Raw genomic sequence first — 15,404 nt, 5'->3', positions numbered from 1 at the left:
GAAAGTACTAGTTTATTGCACACCTACCACACTCTCACATACATACCTCCTGCCCGATGTTCATGTCTCTTGTCACCGTAAAGTATCCATGGATGTACCTGTAATAAAGCACCAATACTCACCTTTTGTCCCACGGTATTCTCCGCAGAAATCCATTAAGGACCAGGGACACACTAACTACATGCTTCAGCATGTAGTTGCAGTACATGAATGACAGCTCATTGGAATTAGATGTCATTAGTCCCGGCAGACAGAGCCAATGATCGTCGGCTTTACATATGACGGCTGCTCATTGGCTTGGTCCATGTGGGTCAGAACTGATGCTGCGGCTGGGAGACCCGGCAAAAGGGCTCCCCTGGCTGTGGCATCAGCCCCCCCGATAGAAAGGGTCCAGTGCTGGTTTTAATTATAGGGAGACCCGGACGCAATTTTTTCCCCCCTATAATTAAAACCAGGACTGGCCCTGCAGCCTGGTACCTAATTTTTCGGTGGAACCCTACACGTTTTGTTCCCCCGTAATTTTAGGTACCAGGATAGACTGGCAAGTGCGGAGCTGGCTAGCCTTTTTGAGGGGGGCCTCACGTCATTTAAAAAAAAAATAGTTAACCCTAAAAAAAAAAAATTAACAAACAGTCTGCACATATTTCACTGATATGTGCAGGCTGCTTGTTCGGAAGAGAAATTCGGGCGTTTAAATCGGGACTTCAAAACGGACAGGATCGACCAAATACACCATCAATCAAAACGATCATGTCAAAACCGGGAGCTTGGTAAATTCCCGATTTTTTTAAGTGAAAAAAACTGCTGTTTTTGATCGATCCTATCCGATTTGAAAAACTGGAAAAACGGGACCATGGTATGATTAAAATTCACTATATGAACGGTAACGATATCGATCATATCATTATCGTTCATATCATACATTTTCGGTGCCTCCAACATCCTGCGATGCGTGGGCACTTATGGACGATAAGACAACATCCATCGACCGTGCATGCAGGCCAACCTGGTCGATATCAACCAGGTTACTATAGGGACCCGCGATTATTGATCGCGGGTCATTGGCCGTCGATGGTGGGTTGGTGGTGTGCTGGATGAATGATATCGATCATCCAGCACACCTGGGAGATCATTCAATGTTATAATTATTGTTGACGATCGTCCCGTGTGTATGCACCATTAGGCTCTGGTTCAGAGTTAGGAACAAATAAGAAAACAATAAGAAAAAAGAGGAGTAACTTTGCACCTGGACAAACCATGTTGCTAAGCAAGAGGTGAAAATAAACACATTTATTTATTTACTAGCTTGTGTACCTGGTTTTACCTGGGTAGACCTTAAATATTTACTGTTTCCATTTCCATCTCACCACTAGTAACACATTTTCCTTGCCCACCTCTGTATTAACACATTCCCTTCCCTCACTATTCAAATAGGGGAGCTACACCAACTGCCAGTGATGTTTGGCAGCACTTGGGATGACAGTTGGTGTTTGGATATGAACTGTTCTACAACTGATGAGACAGTCAGGCAGGACATTACACAGGGGGAGGGGAAACATTTTAGCCCTTTTCACCTCCTTAGGAGTTGAATTTAGAAATCCCTTCTTAGAGGGCACCTGCGTCATAGAAGGAACATTCTCACCGATTTTCATGTTTCTAGGTCCAGGGGTTTGTGCTGGGCATTGATGAGTCAGTCAGTCAGCCAGGACATTTGATTTTATATACTGTATATAGATTGGCATGTGGGATAAATATTGGCTACTTTTGCATGTGGGAAGCCGACGGATGAAATACCGACCGCTGGCTTCCCGACTGTTAAATCCAGGGCCGTCTCTTCCATTGGGTTTGTTGGGCAGATGCCCGAGGGCTCCGAAGCTTCTATGGGCCCGCCAACCCACTTCCCTTGCAGCTGCGGACAGTAAGTAAATGAGTAATATTTTATAAGCTGGCCGCCGGCGCACTGTAGTCCTCCACTCTGCTCTGCTCCTCCCCCCCCCGTTCCGAGTACTCATCTCTGTCCATGAGCGCAGCATTTGGCTCCGCCCCCACCAGATAGTCAGTCACTCAACTCTAAAGCTCCGGCTGACCGGTATTTGGCTCCGCCCCCGCCTCCAACAGTCTGTCTGCACTCTGCAGCACTGATCTACGCATAGGAGGTGAGGGGAGTATGGAATTTTTTTTTACAGGTACTTGTGGATTATCTAATTGGAGAAGGGGACGTGATTGGCTTCAGGGATACATAGGTGAGTATGTGAGATAGTGAGTGTGCATGTGTGTGTGCATGTATGTTTTAATAAACTTTTACTTTCACGGTGTGTCTTGTCATTTTTTTTATATTTTTTTTGCTGGTGAACTACAGGCACCAACAGGCCCGTAATGCCTTGCATGCTGGTACTTGTGGTTCTCCAAGTACCAGCATGCGGGGCATGCTTGCTTGGACCTGTAGTTCTACTGCAAAAGACAATATTTTTATTCTTTCAAATGCACCACATTTTAACATAATCAACTCAGCACCCACTGCTCCAGGGGTGCCGGGGATAGCCCCGGGCTATCAGCCAAGGCCTGGGGTGCCCTGGAGAGGGGGACTCCTTTATTGGGGGGGTCCCCAACTCCCCAGGGATTCCTGGCCTGGGCTGACTAGCGGTCAGGGGTAATGCTTTGGCCGGGGGACCCAGTGAAAGGGTTCCCCTGGCTGTGGCATTACTCCCCCGCTAGACAGGGTCCGGTGATGGTTATGGATAATACAGGGGACCCCTATGTTTTTTGTCCCCTGTATTTCCAGGACCGGCTTGGCTGAGCTCAGCCATTGCCTCGGTCCCAACTCGGACTCCCGACCCGGCCACAGGCGCACGCACCCACCCGCACTTCAAAGGTAAGGGCTGTGCTGTGGCTGAGCAATAAGCCCCGGGACTTGTGAGAGGCACAACTGCTCATACACAGCAGCCTAACACCAGTGCTGCTGTGGGATATTTACAGTCAGGTGCATAAATATTGGGACATTGACAGAATATTCATATTTTGGCCTCTATTCACCACCACAATGGCTTTGAAATAAAACAAACAAGACGTGCTTTAACTGCAGACTTTCAGATTTAATTTGAGGGTGAGTACATCCAAATCAGGTGAACGGTGTAGGAATTACAACGGTTTCTATATGTGCCTCCCACTTTTTAAGGGGCCAAAAGTAATGGGACAAACTAAACAATCCTAAATCTAACTTTCACTTTGTAATACTTTGTTGCAAATCCTTTGCAGGCAATTACAGCCTGAAGTCTGGAATGCATAGACATCACCAGACACTGGGTTTCAACCCTGGTGATGCTTTGCCAGGCCTCTACTGCAAATGTCTTCAGTTCCTGCTTGTTCTTGGGGCATTTTCCCTTCAGTTTTGTCTTCATCAAGTGAAATGCATGCTCAATCGGATTCAGGTCAGGGGATTGACTTGGCCATTGCATAACATTCCACTTTTTAGCCTTAAAAAACTCTTTGGTTGCTTTTGCAGTATGCTTCGGGTCATTGTCCATTTGCATTGTGAAGCACCATCCAATGAATTCTGAAGCATTTGACTGAATATGAGCATATAATATTGCCCGAAACACTTCAGAATTCATTCTGCTGCTTTTGTCAGCAGTCACATCATCAATAAATACATGGGAACCAGTTCCATTGGCAGCCATACATGCCCATGCCATGACACTACCACCACCATGCTTCACTGATGAGGTGGTATGTTTTGGATCATGAGCAGTTCCTTTCCTTCTCCATACTCTTCTCTTCCCATCACTCTGGTACAAGTTGATCTTTGTCTCATCTGTCCATAGGTTGTTGATCCAGAACTGTAATGGTTTTTTTAGATGTTGTTTGGCAAACTCTAATCTGGTCTTCCTGTTTTTGAGGCTCACCAATGGTTTACATCTTGTGGTGAACCCTTTATATTCACTCTTGTGAAATCTTCTCTTGATTGTTGACTTTGACACATATACACCTAACTCCTGGAGAGTGTTCTTGATTTGGCTAACTGTTGTGAAGGGGTTTTTCTTCACCAGGGAAATAATTCTTCTGTCATCCACCACAGTTGTTTTCCGTGGTCTTCCGGGTCTTTTGCTGTTGCTGAGCTCTCCGGTGCGTTCTTTCTTTTTAAGAATGTTCCAAACAGTTGATTTGGTCACACCTAATGTTATTGCTATCTCTCTGATGGGTTTGTTTTGATTTTTCAGCCTAATGATGGCTTGCTTCACTGATAGTGACAGCTCTTTGGATCTCATATTGAGAGTCGACAGCAACTGATTCCAAATGCAAATGTCACACCTAGAATCAACTCCAGACCTTTTACCTGCTTAATTGATAATGAAATAATGAGGGAATAGCCCACACCTGTCCATGAAATAGCTTTTGAGTTGATAGTCCCATTACTTTTGGCCCCTTAAAATGTGGGAGGCACATATAGAAACCGTTGTAATTCCTACACCGTTCACCTGATTTGGATGTAATTACCCTCAAATTAAATCTGAAAGTCTGCAGTTAAAGCACATCTTGTTTGTTTCATTTCAAAGCCATTGTGGTGGTGAATAGAGGGCAAAATATGAAAATTCTGTCAATGTCCCAATATTTATGCACCTGACTGTATTTACTTGTGGGGACAAAAAAGTTGCAGGTACTTGATTTGACTACAAGGGATGGCTTCTCAGTACCGGGATGCAATCGGGAAACCGGCTGACGTGATCCCGGCAGCCAGCTTCCCGACTGCTTTATCCCAGCGTGGGTTAAATGACAGGTGTCTATATCTAGACACCTGTCATTTTCCCGATGCCGGGAGACAGGTGCCCGGCATCCCGATCGAAGGGATGCGGGCCGCCGCGAGCGGACAGCCGTGGGGGGGGGAGGGTTAGGTTTAGCGCACCTAGGGGGACCTAGTTTGGCACCCCTAAGGAGGGTTAGGGTTAGGGGGGTTAGGTTAGGTTAGTTATTACTTACCTGAGGACGATCAGGATTTTCAGTGCTGTCGGGCTGCCGCTGCCGGGATCTGTTCATCTGTCGAGCTGCCGCTGCCATTCCCTCAGTTCCAACTCCACTCCTCTGGTTACCAGGAGCAACCACCAGCACTCCAGCGCCTATATTTTATATATAATTAATTTTGGATTTTGGATTGCACAACTTTTCTTTTTTGGGCATCTGCAGCCTATCAATTATCCAGACGCAACATACACAGTGAGCGCCAGGGTCAGCCAAACCTTTCTATTTTTTTAATCAAATGTCTGACTGATTTTGTACTACTAAATCTAAATGTTTAATTTATTGACCATTTACATTTTGTTATCCCGTGAATGGGTGAGTAAGGGCCCCAGTGCATTGCTTTGCCCAGGGCCCACACAGCGGTTAAGACAGCCCTGGTTTAATCCCGGCAAGTGTCTAATGACAGGCGTTGAAATCCCATGCGGCCGGCGGTAAATCATACCGATCCCTTTGCATGTAGCCCGCAAATGCTGGACAGCTTTATTTTTACACTGCAATTTACCGTTCGGTTAGGACACTCCCCTCCCAAATCTTATCTCTCTGCACATTTTTAATATGCTCCTCCAACAGTGCAACATGGTGATGCAAATGTGCTCCCAACTCTGAATCAGACCCTTAATATTCACACAAGTGTGATTTTCAATTTACTATTTAGGACGTAGATGTTTAAGGGTGGTAATTGCAGAGGTAGTATTCATCAGTTTTCCAGGAGATGATAATGTACACCAGTGTTTGCCAGCTCCAATACTCAGGGACCCCAACAGTCCATGTTTAACGGATCTCCTCAGTATCACATTTGAAATAATTAGCTCCACCCATGGATCTTTTAAAATGTATCAAATGTATCAACCAGAAATGAATACACCTGTGTACGCAGAAGCTGTGTGACAGTATGCTAATGCCGCAGGAGCATCTTGTGTATATAGCCACCTGCTTCCGGCTTTTGTGATCAGCTATTAATTCTGAACACTGGCGTAATGTGGGGGGCCCTAGGCACCGTCGGACTCGGAGGCGTGGGGGGGCGCCACCAGTCGCAGTCCAGGGCACGTTCGGGCTGTGGCACTACACATTAAAACAAATTTTTGGGCTTATTTTTATTTGTTTTATTGGCTGCAGTGTTTTAGCACTGCAGCCAAAATGAGTCAGACAGACTCTTATTGGCTGCTGCACCAGGGCCGGATCCGAGCTGAAGCTGACTAATCAACTCCGCCTTCTGGCTCCCGCACTGAGTGAAGGGAGAGACGTTTCTCCCATAGTGCCGAGCAGAACAGGAGCAGCGGACAGTGGCTGGTGCGGCAGGAGCGGGGACTCAGCTAAGTGTAACATTGTCTGTGTGTGTGTCTGCATGTTATAAGCGTAAAAGGCACTACTACTAGGAGCACTATATTATAGGCACTACTGGGAGCACTATATAAGAGGCACTAATATTAGGGGCACTACTGGGAACACTTTATAAGGGGCACTACTGGAGGCACTATATATTGGGCACTGCATAAGGGGCCCTATTGGGGGCACTATATAAGAGGCACTACTGGGGGTACTGTATAATGGGCACTACTGGGGTGCTATATATTGGGCACTACAGGGGGTACTATACAGGGCAGTCTCTTCCATTGGGCTTTTAGGGCAGTTGCCCAAGGGCCCAAAGCTTCAAGGGGCCCTCCAGCCCCCTGCAGCCGCTGCCTGTTAGTAATTTTTTTTTTTTAAAGCACTATCCTGTGACCTTTCCCCCCCTTCCCCTGGTACGCAGCCGCGGGCAGTCTGTGACACAGCTGCACCGTGTGTGTAGCGCTGACTGGACGGAGTTTGGTCAGCACTACACAGTGATAAACACACAGCCGCCGGCACCGGTAGCTGTGTGTTTGTTTCAGCAGCTGATGACAGTCAGACAGACTCTCATCAGCTGCTGCTCCCACTGCCGGAGCCGGGCATCTTCCGGCTCCCGCAGTGGGTAATGGGAGAGACGTCATGACGTCTCTCCCATAATGCAGAGCGGCCCGGCCCGGGAGGACGGATGGACGAGTGGATGGCGGCGGCGGGGATTCAGGTAAGTGTTTATTTTTTATTTGTCTATTGGGGGGGTGGACCACTACTGGGGGCAGTACAAGGGGGGGGGACTACTACTCTGGGCACTACAAGGGGGGGGACCACTACTGGGGGCAATACAAGGAGGAGACTACTACTGGGGGCACTACAAGGGGGGGACAACTACTAGGGGCACTACAAGGGGGGGGACTCTACTAGGGGCACTACAAGGGGAGGGGACTACTACTATGGGCACTGCATAGAGGGGAGACTACCAGTGGGAGCAATGCATCGGGGGACCACTACTGGGGGCTCTATATAAAGGGCAATACTGGGGGTACTGCATAGGGGGAGGGCTACAACTGGGGCCACTATTTAAAGGGCACTGCATAAGGAGTCCCACTATTAGGGACACTGCATGGGGGTCTACTGCTGGGGGCACTATATAAGGGGCATTGCATAGGGGGTACCACTACTGGGGAAACTGCATTGGGGGGGACTACTACTGGGGGCCCTATATAAGGGGCTTACTACTGGGGGCACAATGGGTGGGTAGGGGCCCCAGTGCATTGCTTTGCCCAGGGCCCACACTGCTGTTAAGACAGCCCTGGCACTATATATTGGGCACTACTGGGGGCACTGCATAATGTGCACTTCAACAGGTGGCATTGCATAAGGGGCACTACTATAAGTGGCACTGCACAAGGTGCACTGCTACTGGGGACATTGCATAAGGGGCACTACTACAGTAGGCATTGCACACCCCCATTTTTCAGTGGCTACGTCCCCTGTGGCATGTGGCCATGCCCACTTTTGGCGCATGCACATGGGGGGGGTCCATTTTTAATCTTGCCCTGGGCTCCAAATAACCTAGTTACACCACTGATTCTAAATTAAAGAAGTACCAAGTATTTAGTGGCATGCATTTTATAGGGTTACATAGCTTTAAAATAATGCTGCACAAAATACTAAACACCCTGAATGCAGAATTTTCTCAAATTATGTATTCTTTATATAAAGTAGGTTCTATCTATGCTTTAAAACAATGATTGTACACAACTTACAAAATACATACTTACTAAGGAATTCTTTGTACATGGGAACTAGGTTACTTGTGATTAGAGAATCATACTGTTCAAGTTCACTGATGTTGAAGTCTGTAATAAAATTATAGATTATAAATAACATTGGTAATTTGAACAAAAAACAACACGTTGATTAGCCACGGAGTCCTCAATAATGTTTGGCTTAGAAAAAAAAATATATATATATATATATATATATATATATATGTATATGCAGTATTTCAACATAGAATTTACTGAACCTCAAAGACAGCTGACACACCCAAACCTTTCCTGCTGTTAAGTGTGCATTTGTCAATATACTGAATTATAGGGCCCAATCAAAGTATTTACTGCAACTCCTGCCAACTGTTTTTTTTAGTATGTTTGTTGTTTGATTAGTGAACATTTAAAGGTCCAAGGTGACTAGAGATGGACAAGTCGATTAGAAATTATTCTAAAATTGGCTTAATTTTACAGATTCACCACTGGCAAATTTCTTTGAAAGATGTGTCCTGATTCACCAAAAAATTTAGAAAAAAACAAACAAAAAACACACGGTGCAGTTGGTAACTATCTCATCTACAGGGCAGTGGTGGCCAACAATAGTCTATTGCTGGTACATAAATGCTCTACCATTATTTCCTTAGGGGGTGCTTTCAGTAGCAATAACGGGATCAGCTGCACAACTCCCCAATAGTTCTCAGTGACAGTCATGGTACTGTTTAAAGTGTGAAAAATAGATACATTTAGAAAAGTCTCAATTAGATCCAGGCCTAGAAATTCTGAGCTATGCCTAGGACGTCTGGAGTGTGGAATCCCTCTGCCATAGTGAAAAGCAGCTCCATGTTGGTCAGAACAAGGCTGATGCCTCTATGAGGAAGTGTTGTGCAAAAAGCTGTGTTCTTTCCTTGCAAAGGCTACCAGCTCTCCTTGGGCAGTATGGACTGAGGTATAAAAAGAAATAGGAAAAAAATCCACTCATTTATTAAAGCTGGGGGTCCCCAGGACTCCCCATCACCAGAAGTCAATCATTTCTGGCTTCTCATGCTTGTGATTGTTTTTTGATAAAAGTAAGTTTCAGAAACTCCCAGATTTGAACATTACATATCTTGTCAGCATTAGTACGAGTTTGGGTGTTTTTGGAGTTTTTGTTTTTATTTCCAATTGGCCTATGACAGATCAAAACAGTAGAAAATAAGCCATTTTAAAAATATTTCATAAAGTGGGTACTAACTCTTTAAATTATGGGTCTTTTTCTATTGGTATAATTAGCAGAGATCTTTTTCCTACTGCTCCCAGTATAATGGTCAGTGGTTTATGACAAAACCCCTACAGAGGTATCACCCGTGTGCTGTCTAGTCTGGTGTTGGATTTTACTATAGTCGTGGCCTCCCTGTTGTAGTGGAAACCAATCCAAGATGTCTAGCACTTGTGCTGCTTGTGGATTTGGCGAGAGAGGCATACTCAATGTTGTATTAATGTATTTATTTATAAATTACTTTAAACACCAGGATAGTGAAATCAGGATTGATGATGAGTTCAAGTAGGGGTTACTACTTACTAGGCTTTTTTAGTTTATTTTTTTTAGAATGAGAGCAACATGTTTGTCATTTATGTCTTTTAAGATAACATTTTTCCAAATTGCAGAGCACAGGATTTCTGGAATTTCATGCGGCTCTATTGGTCACAAGGAAAACGTGGGAAAATTCAGGATGGTTCCTCAAAAAAACTATGGTAGATTGAACATTATGTTCATGGTAACCTAGCAATGAATCATAACTAGATTTTACACTGAAGTGCACATAAGGCTACTTTGCTAATGAGAGGGTGAGACTACTTTGGACAAGATACATAAACATTACATATCGCAAACACAGCTAAACTACTGTAACCTTGCATCAAAGGATTTTCTTCAAAGGAAAATGCACATAACAATAAGTGCTTTCAGATTAAAGTACATTTATATTGCAATAGTTTTATTGTGGTGTTGGTTCCTCGGTCATTCATTCCAAGGTGATAAAACTGTATTATCTAGAAACACAGTATTGTGTGCGTGCCACTTCAAGTGCTTTTACATTTGATGAAGATAATGATTAACCATTGTTAATGCTATATAGCACAGTACAATAACGTGTACTTTAATTAGTAAAAAACATACATACTGGGCCTGATTCAGAGCTGGACGCTCTGAAAGAGCGCTCGCTCTGAATCAGGGTGGGCGCTGTTCTTTTTAGGAGCGTCCTCCTGGCCGCTCGCATAGCTGTGGGTGACGGCCATGATGATGGTCACGATGGTCAAGACCATCGCGACAATCGGACTTGCGACGAGACCCTTGTGGTAGGGTCACGTTCATCGCAAGCCCCAGAGAGCTTTCGGCTCTAACAAGCCGGAAGCTCTCCACTGACATCACTCGTGATGTCAGTGGGGCCGCCCCCAAACGGCAAGCGTTCCCTCGGGAACGCCTCCGTTTGGGCAGCCACCCCCCCAGCCCACTCACCAAACGGGGCGAGATGTCACTCAACATCGACAACTCGCCCCCTTTGGTGCGAGACCCGGAGCGACGTATTGCCCATCGCTAGCCGGGTCTCGCGCATGCGCTGTGGGCCACCATCGACCTGGTTGCGAGCGCTCAGCGCTTGCAAACGGGTCTGAATCAGGCCCCCTGTACGAAGGTAGAATGCACAGTTTCAAAATACAACATACCTTCAAAAACATGCAATTACTTTTCTCAATGCATATCAAATGTTTATTTACTCCAGGTTCCAATTTTTTTTCCAGTAAGTGTAAGTGATGTACACATGTAAAGGTAATTATTCTTAAGAAGTGTCTTTTTCACAAGGATCAGCAATTGTAAATCCTTTGCCACTACACATCAGTGCCCACAACTAGCAACACTGTTGTTTTGTAATAGGTTTATACTTATTGCTCAGCCACATCCACATGATTAAAGCGTTTGAATATGTCTATTTAAAGAAATGTACTTACTGGGAGGATGGAGGAAGCTGTGGGTTACGTTCATCTCTGGCTTGTAGTCTGAGCATTTCTGGCTGTTTGCCTCTGGAACTCTGCCGTCAGGCCGCAGACAGTCTGACAGTGTAGGAGGAATAGCAGAGCCTTCTCCCTGTACAAAACAGTCACCAGTTCTATTGACACACAAAGCATAAGTTCCGCAGTAATGCTGGTTTCCCTGTCATATTTCCTTAATGTCTCAATGATTAGTAACAATATGAGAAAAGGAACATGTTTTTGTTTGTGCCCATGCAATTTCCGTTTCTTAATGGAATATTCCCTTATGTAATGTTTGATATGAATGGGGCACACAGACATGACTCACAGTGCTTACTGTAGTAAGAACTTGCCTTGGTCAAAATATTGTGATCAGTGGTGAAAGCTCCCTGTAGGGCAAGCTGACCAGGTATGTCTCTGGGGTCTTCTCTCCTTCTGACAATGAGCCTGTCTTTTTTTACTACTAATCTTCTTACAGAGTATTGTGCTTCCTACCTAAAGATAGGCAAATCAATTTGGCTAATAATTATGTAATTCAACAAACTAATTCTCCCGGTATAGCTGGGTACACAGAGTGATCTGCAGATGATGGTTGTTAATACACACTGAAAAACCATCATTTGTCATCTGTCCGAAGGTTCCGCTGGCTCGGGGTCGCTGCAAGTGTACGAGCGGTCGTGCATGCAGCACGATGGACAGATATATCTGCCATATGCAATATGTCTGTGAACGACGTCGTTCACAGACATATCGCTTGTACACACTGGCCGACTGGCACACAATGTACCCAGCATAACTGTAACTGCAAACTTCAGGCCTATACAATTGCACTGATGCAAACAATTATTGCATAGGATCAATAAATGTCACTGTAGAAACTTACAGCCCTTCTTTTCACTTATTCTCTTTGGACTGTCCTTCTGGAAAATATGTGAACACTGCTATTTGTGACATGACTTATTTAATGATATGGCCTGTGATTATTTTATTTCACTTCCACTTCTAATCTATACAAACTAAGGCCCGCATTCAGACCCGGACGCAAGTGACCGTTCGTACGTTCGGCGTACGTAAAAAAATATTTAAATTCAAGCACACGCTCGTATTTTCGCACGCAGACAAACATCCTCCCCAAACTCACACGACCCCTCCTCTAACTAACGAGCGTGCCAAATAGCGAGTGTACATCCCCGAAGTGGCTTAAAGGGAACGCACGCACTAGTACTACCCGGAAGTTGGACTGTCAGATTTCGATTAACTGCTCGTTTATTCTGCCTACCTCCCTCAATTGTATCATGCCAATCAATATATCAATTCGCTAAATTGTTTTTTTTTTTTTTTTTTTTAACACAATGCAATAAACTTTATTCATGTCCGTGTTTGTGTTTACCCGCAGAATACGTACGGCTTAAACATTCGCTTTTAATTGTCAAAATACATGTTAGCCTCAATTAAATAATTGTTCTATTTGTTTTTCAGCCCGCATATTTCCCGGAGTTCATTTCTTTATTTAAATTTGCTTACGCATGTCACTGCATCAAGCCTATCATAAGTCTCAAGAGATTTCTGGCCCTGTCGAACACATGACTCATACACTAACCAATAGAATTGGTCCTGTTAATTACCCAAATACATTAGCCAATCATTAAATTTTGGTGCACTTTATCAAAAATGAATTTTAAGAAAAACACCATTGCCATCATGAGAGCCTCCGCATTCACCAGGCGCGAGCTGCTGGTGCTTACGGAGGTGATGGATAGGCGGATCACCAGCCAGCCTCCACCCATCACCAACTGCGAGAAGCGTTCCGCATATGCGGAGGTACGGGTCCGCCTGCGCTCCTACGGCTCACGCCGCCAGATCGGGCAGCTGGAGCGCAGGTGGTCGGACCTGCAACGGCGGACGCCCCGTTTGCTGGCATGCTTTCGCATGCAGATCGCAGAAAGTAAGTTTTATGGATTGTGGTTTTCATGTTTGTCTTTGTGGCCCTAACTGCGTGTGCATGTTTTCCCTGTATTTCATATTTATTCATTATCCTCATATCTGCATGGCCATGTTTTCCCTGTATTTCATATTTATTCATTATCCTCATATCTGCATGGCCATGTTTTCCCTGTATTTCATATTTATTCATTATCCTCATATCTGCATGGCCATGTTTTCCATGTATTTCATATTTATTCATTATCCTCATATCTGCATGGCCATGTTTTCCATATTTATTCATTATCCTCATATCTGCATGGCCATGTTTTCCCTGTATTTCATATTTATTCATTATCCTCATATCTGCATGGCCATGTTTTCCCTGTATTTCATATTTATTCATTATCCTCATATCTGCATGGCCATGTTTTCCATGTATTTCATATTTATTCATTATCCTCATATCTGCATGGCCATGTTTTCCATGTATTTCATATTTATTCATTGTCCTCATATCTGCATGTTTCGTTTTTTTGGGGGGGGATTCGAAAATGTTTTTTTGCGCGGATTTGTGTTGAAACTAACCACAATTTGTTTCACATCTTTTAGGGGCCCAGCGAAGACTACGCCATCATCGTCCGGCCAGACGGCGCTCACGGCCACTCTCCCCAACCCCCAGCCAACACTCCAACACCAGTAATTCCCCTATTCCCCACTCCTCCCCAGCCTTCCTAGACCTTCAGCCTGAAATTTCGGGCCTCCTTCCCCTCCGTCCCAATTCCCCCTCTCCTCCAACCACCCCTCTTAGAATTACCCCCTCCCCGGAGGCGGTCATTACCCCACCCCGATCTTTGGGGAATGGAGCCACCTCCGAGGAGGACGATGGAGGGCCTTCCGGAGCTGGCGTTGGATCTTCCGGTATGTTTTTCTTTGCGGTTTTTTATCGACACAAACTGTTTGTATGTAATCATGTGTGGTTCCTTTTTTGGGGGATTTTGGCTACACTTTTGGGGATTTGGGCGATTGCCTTTACCTGTTACTGCTGATTTCAACATACACATATCACACCTGTCGGAATTTGTACATAGGCCTTGTATTTTTGGCCTACACCATTTTAGTTTGATGTGTTTTAATGCTGTATTTATGTTTTTTTTTTTTGTTTTTTTGGGGGGTTTGGTTTTGGCTTGTTTTTTAATGTGGTTTCACTATTGTTGTATTAATCCTCACACTTTTCTCACCCACAGAGGAACAGAGGCGTCGGGCAGAATTATCCGCCTGTGTGGCCCGGATGCGCCACAATATAAGCGGGGTGCTGGTGGTCCTTGACCGTATGTCGGTCCTCCTTAGGGATTAGGAAATTTTTTTTTGGGCCCATTATCAAAATAAATTGTTATTTTCTAAGTAACGTTCTGGCTCATTCGTTTTTTCAAAATCACAGATTGTTTAGCCTGACATAAGTAGACTGTTCCTGCAAGGATTTCCATTTTTTGACACCAAGATTGTGTGTTGTATTTTTATGTAAAACAGCCACAAGAAACACCTAACAGTAACAATCTCATTTCCCTTTTTTGGTGTAGTCACAATTGGATATTTCTAAATTTTACAGGTTCCTAGTTGGTGTGCAAGCTGCTTAGGCCAATCTTACGAAGCCAAATGATTGTACAGGCTTCCTTTGGGTGTTGGTTTGGACCCTGAAAACAGATTACATTTTAGCTCAACTGGCGTCAGTACTGGATTACCCCTTAGTCAAATGTAACGTGTGTGAACCTGGTTACACTTGCTTGTAACGTTCCAAAAAAGGTACAACATTTCACTCTCAAAACATTTATTCACAACATAACTGAAAAATCAAAGTGGTCACTCACAAACAAAACACACAGTGATAATCTCAAATACAACACATACCAACAAAACCAAATAAAAAAACAACAAATCAAGAACTGGTTGACGAAGGACCATGCCAACATGATTCCACAAATATGGCATTGCAATATGGGTTCCAGAATATATCCCCAAAATGTCCACATACAGGTTTTGTAAGGGTAGCAGGAAGTAGTCATCGTTGGAGTGCCAAAGATTATGTGAAAAAACAGAAGATGGAGAAAATAAAAAAAAATAATTAGATGTTCTCAAACAAACCCGACCACATTAGGTATAAACACTGTTGTTTTGTCAATAATTACCTAAAAAATCTGGCCACCACATCATCGCGTATGGCCCCCCCACATACTGACCTCCGACCAACCTCGGGGGGGCCATCCTTAGGTAAGGCATCCTCTGGCTGCATTGGGACACCACTCCTTATGGCGATGTTGTGAAATATCCCACACAGGACCACAATTTTCGAAACCATATCCGGCAAATACA

The 15,404-nt window shown here is 44.5% G+C and overlaps 1 protein-coding gene across 1 annotated transcript in view; it reads right to left on the bottom strand.

Moving 5' to 3' along the window:
- Positions 1 to 15,404, bottom strand: part of ENPP3 (ectonucleotide pyrophosphatase/phosphodiesterase 3) — a 236,545-nt gene that overhangs the window by 21,824 nt on the left and 199,317 nt on the right. Inside the window, exons 21-22 of the mRNA XM_088443058.1 lie at positions 11,091 to 11,226; positions 8,118 to 8,195 (exon numbers count right to left, since the gene is read on the bottom strand). Coding sequence (XP_088299184.1) covers positions 8,118 to 8,195; positions 11,091 to 11,226 — 214 coding nt within the window. The remainder of the gene's footprint in view (positions 1 to 8,117; positions 8,196 to 11,090; positions 11,227 to 15,404) is intronic.

The sequence above is a fragment of the Taudactylus pleione genome, unplaced genomic scaffold (genome assembly GCF_031769625.1).
Source record: "Taudactylus pleione unplaced genomic scaffold, aTauple2 ptg000326l, whole genome shotgun sequence".
Taxonomy (NCBI): domain Eukaryota; kingdom Metazoa; phylum Chordata; class Amphibia; order Anura; family Myobatrachidae; genus Taudactylus; species Taudactylus pleione.
The sequence above is the reverse complement of the archived record's forward strand: the minus strand, read 5'-3'. Positions and strand labels throughout refer to the sequence as shown.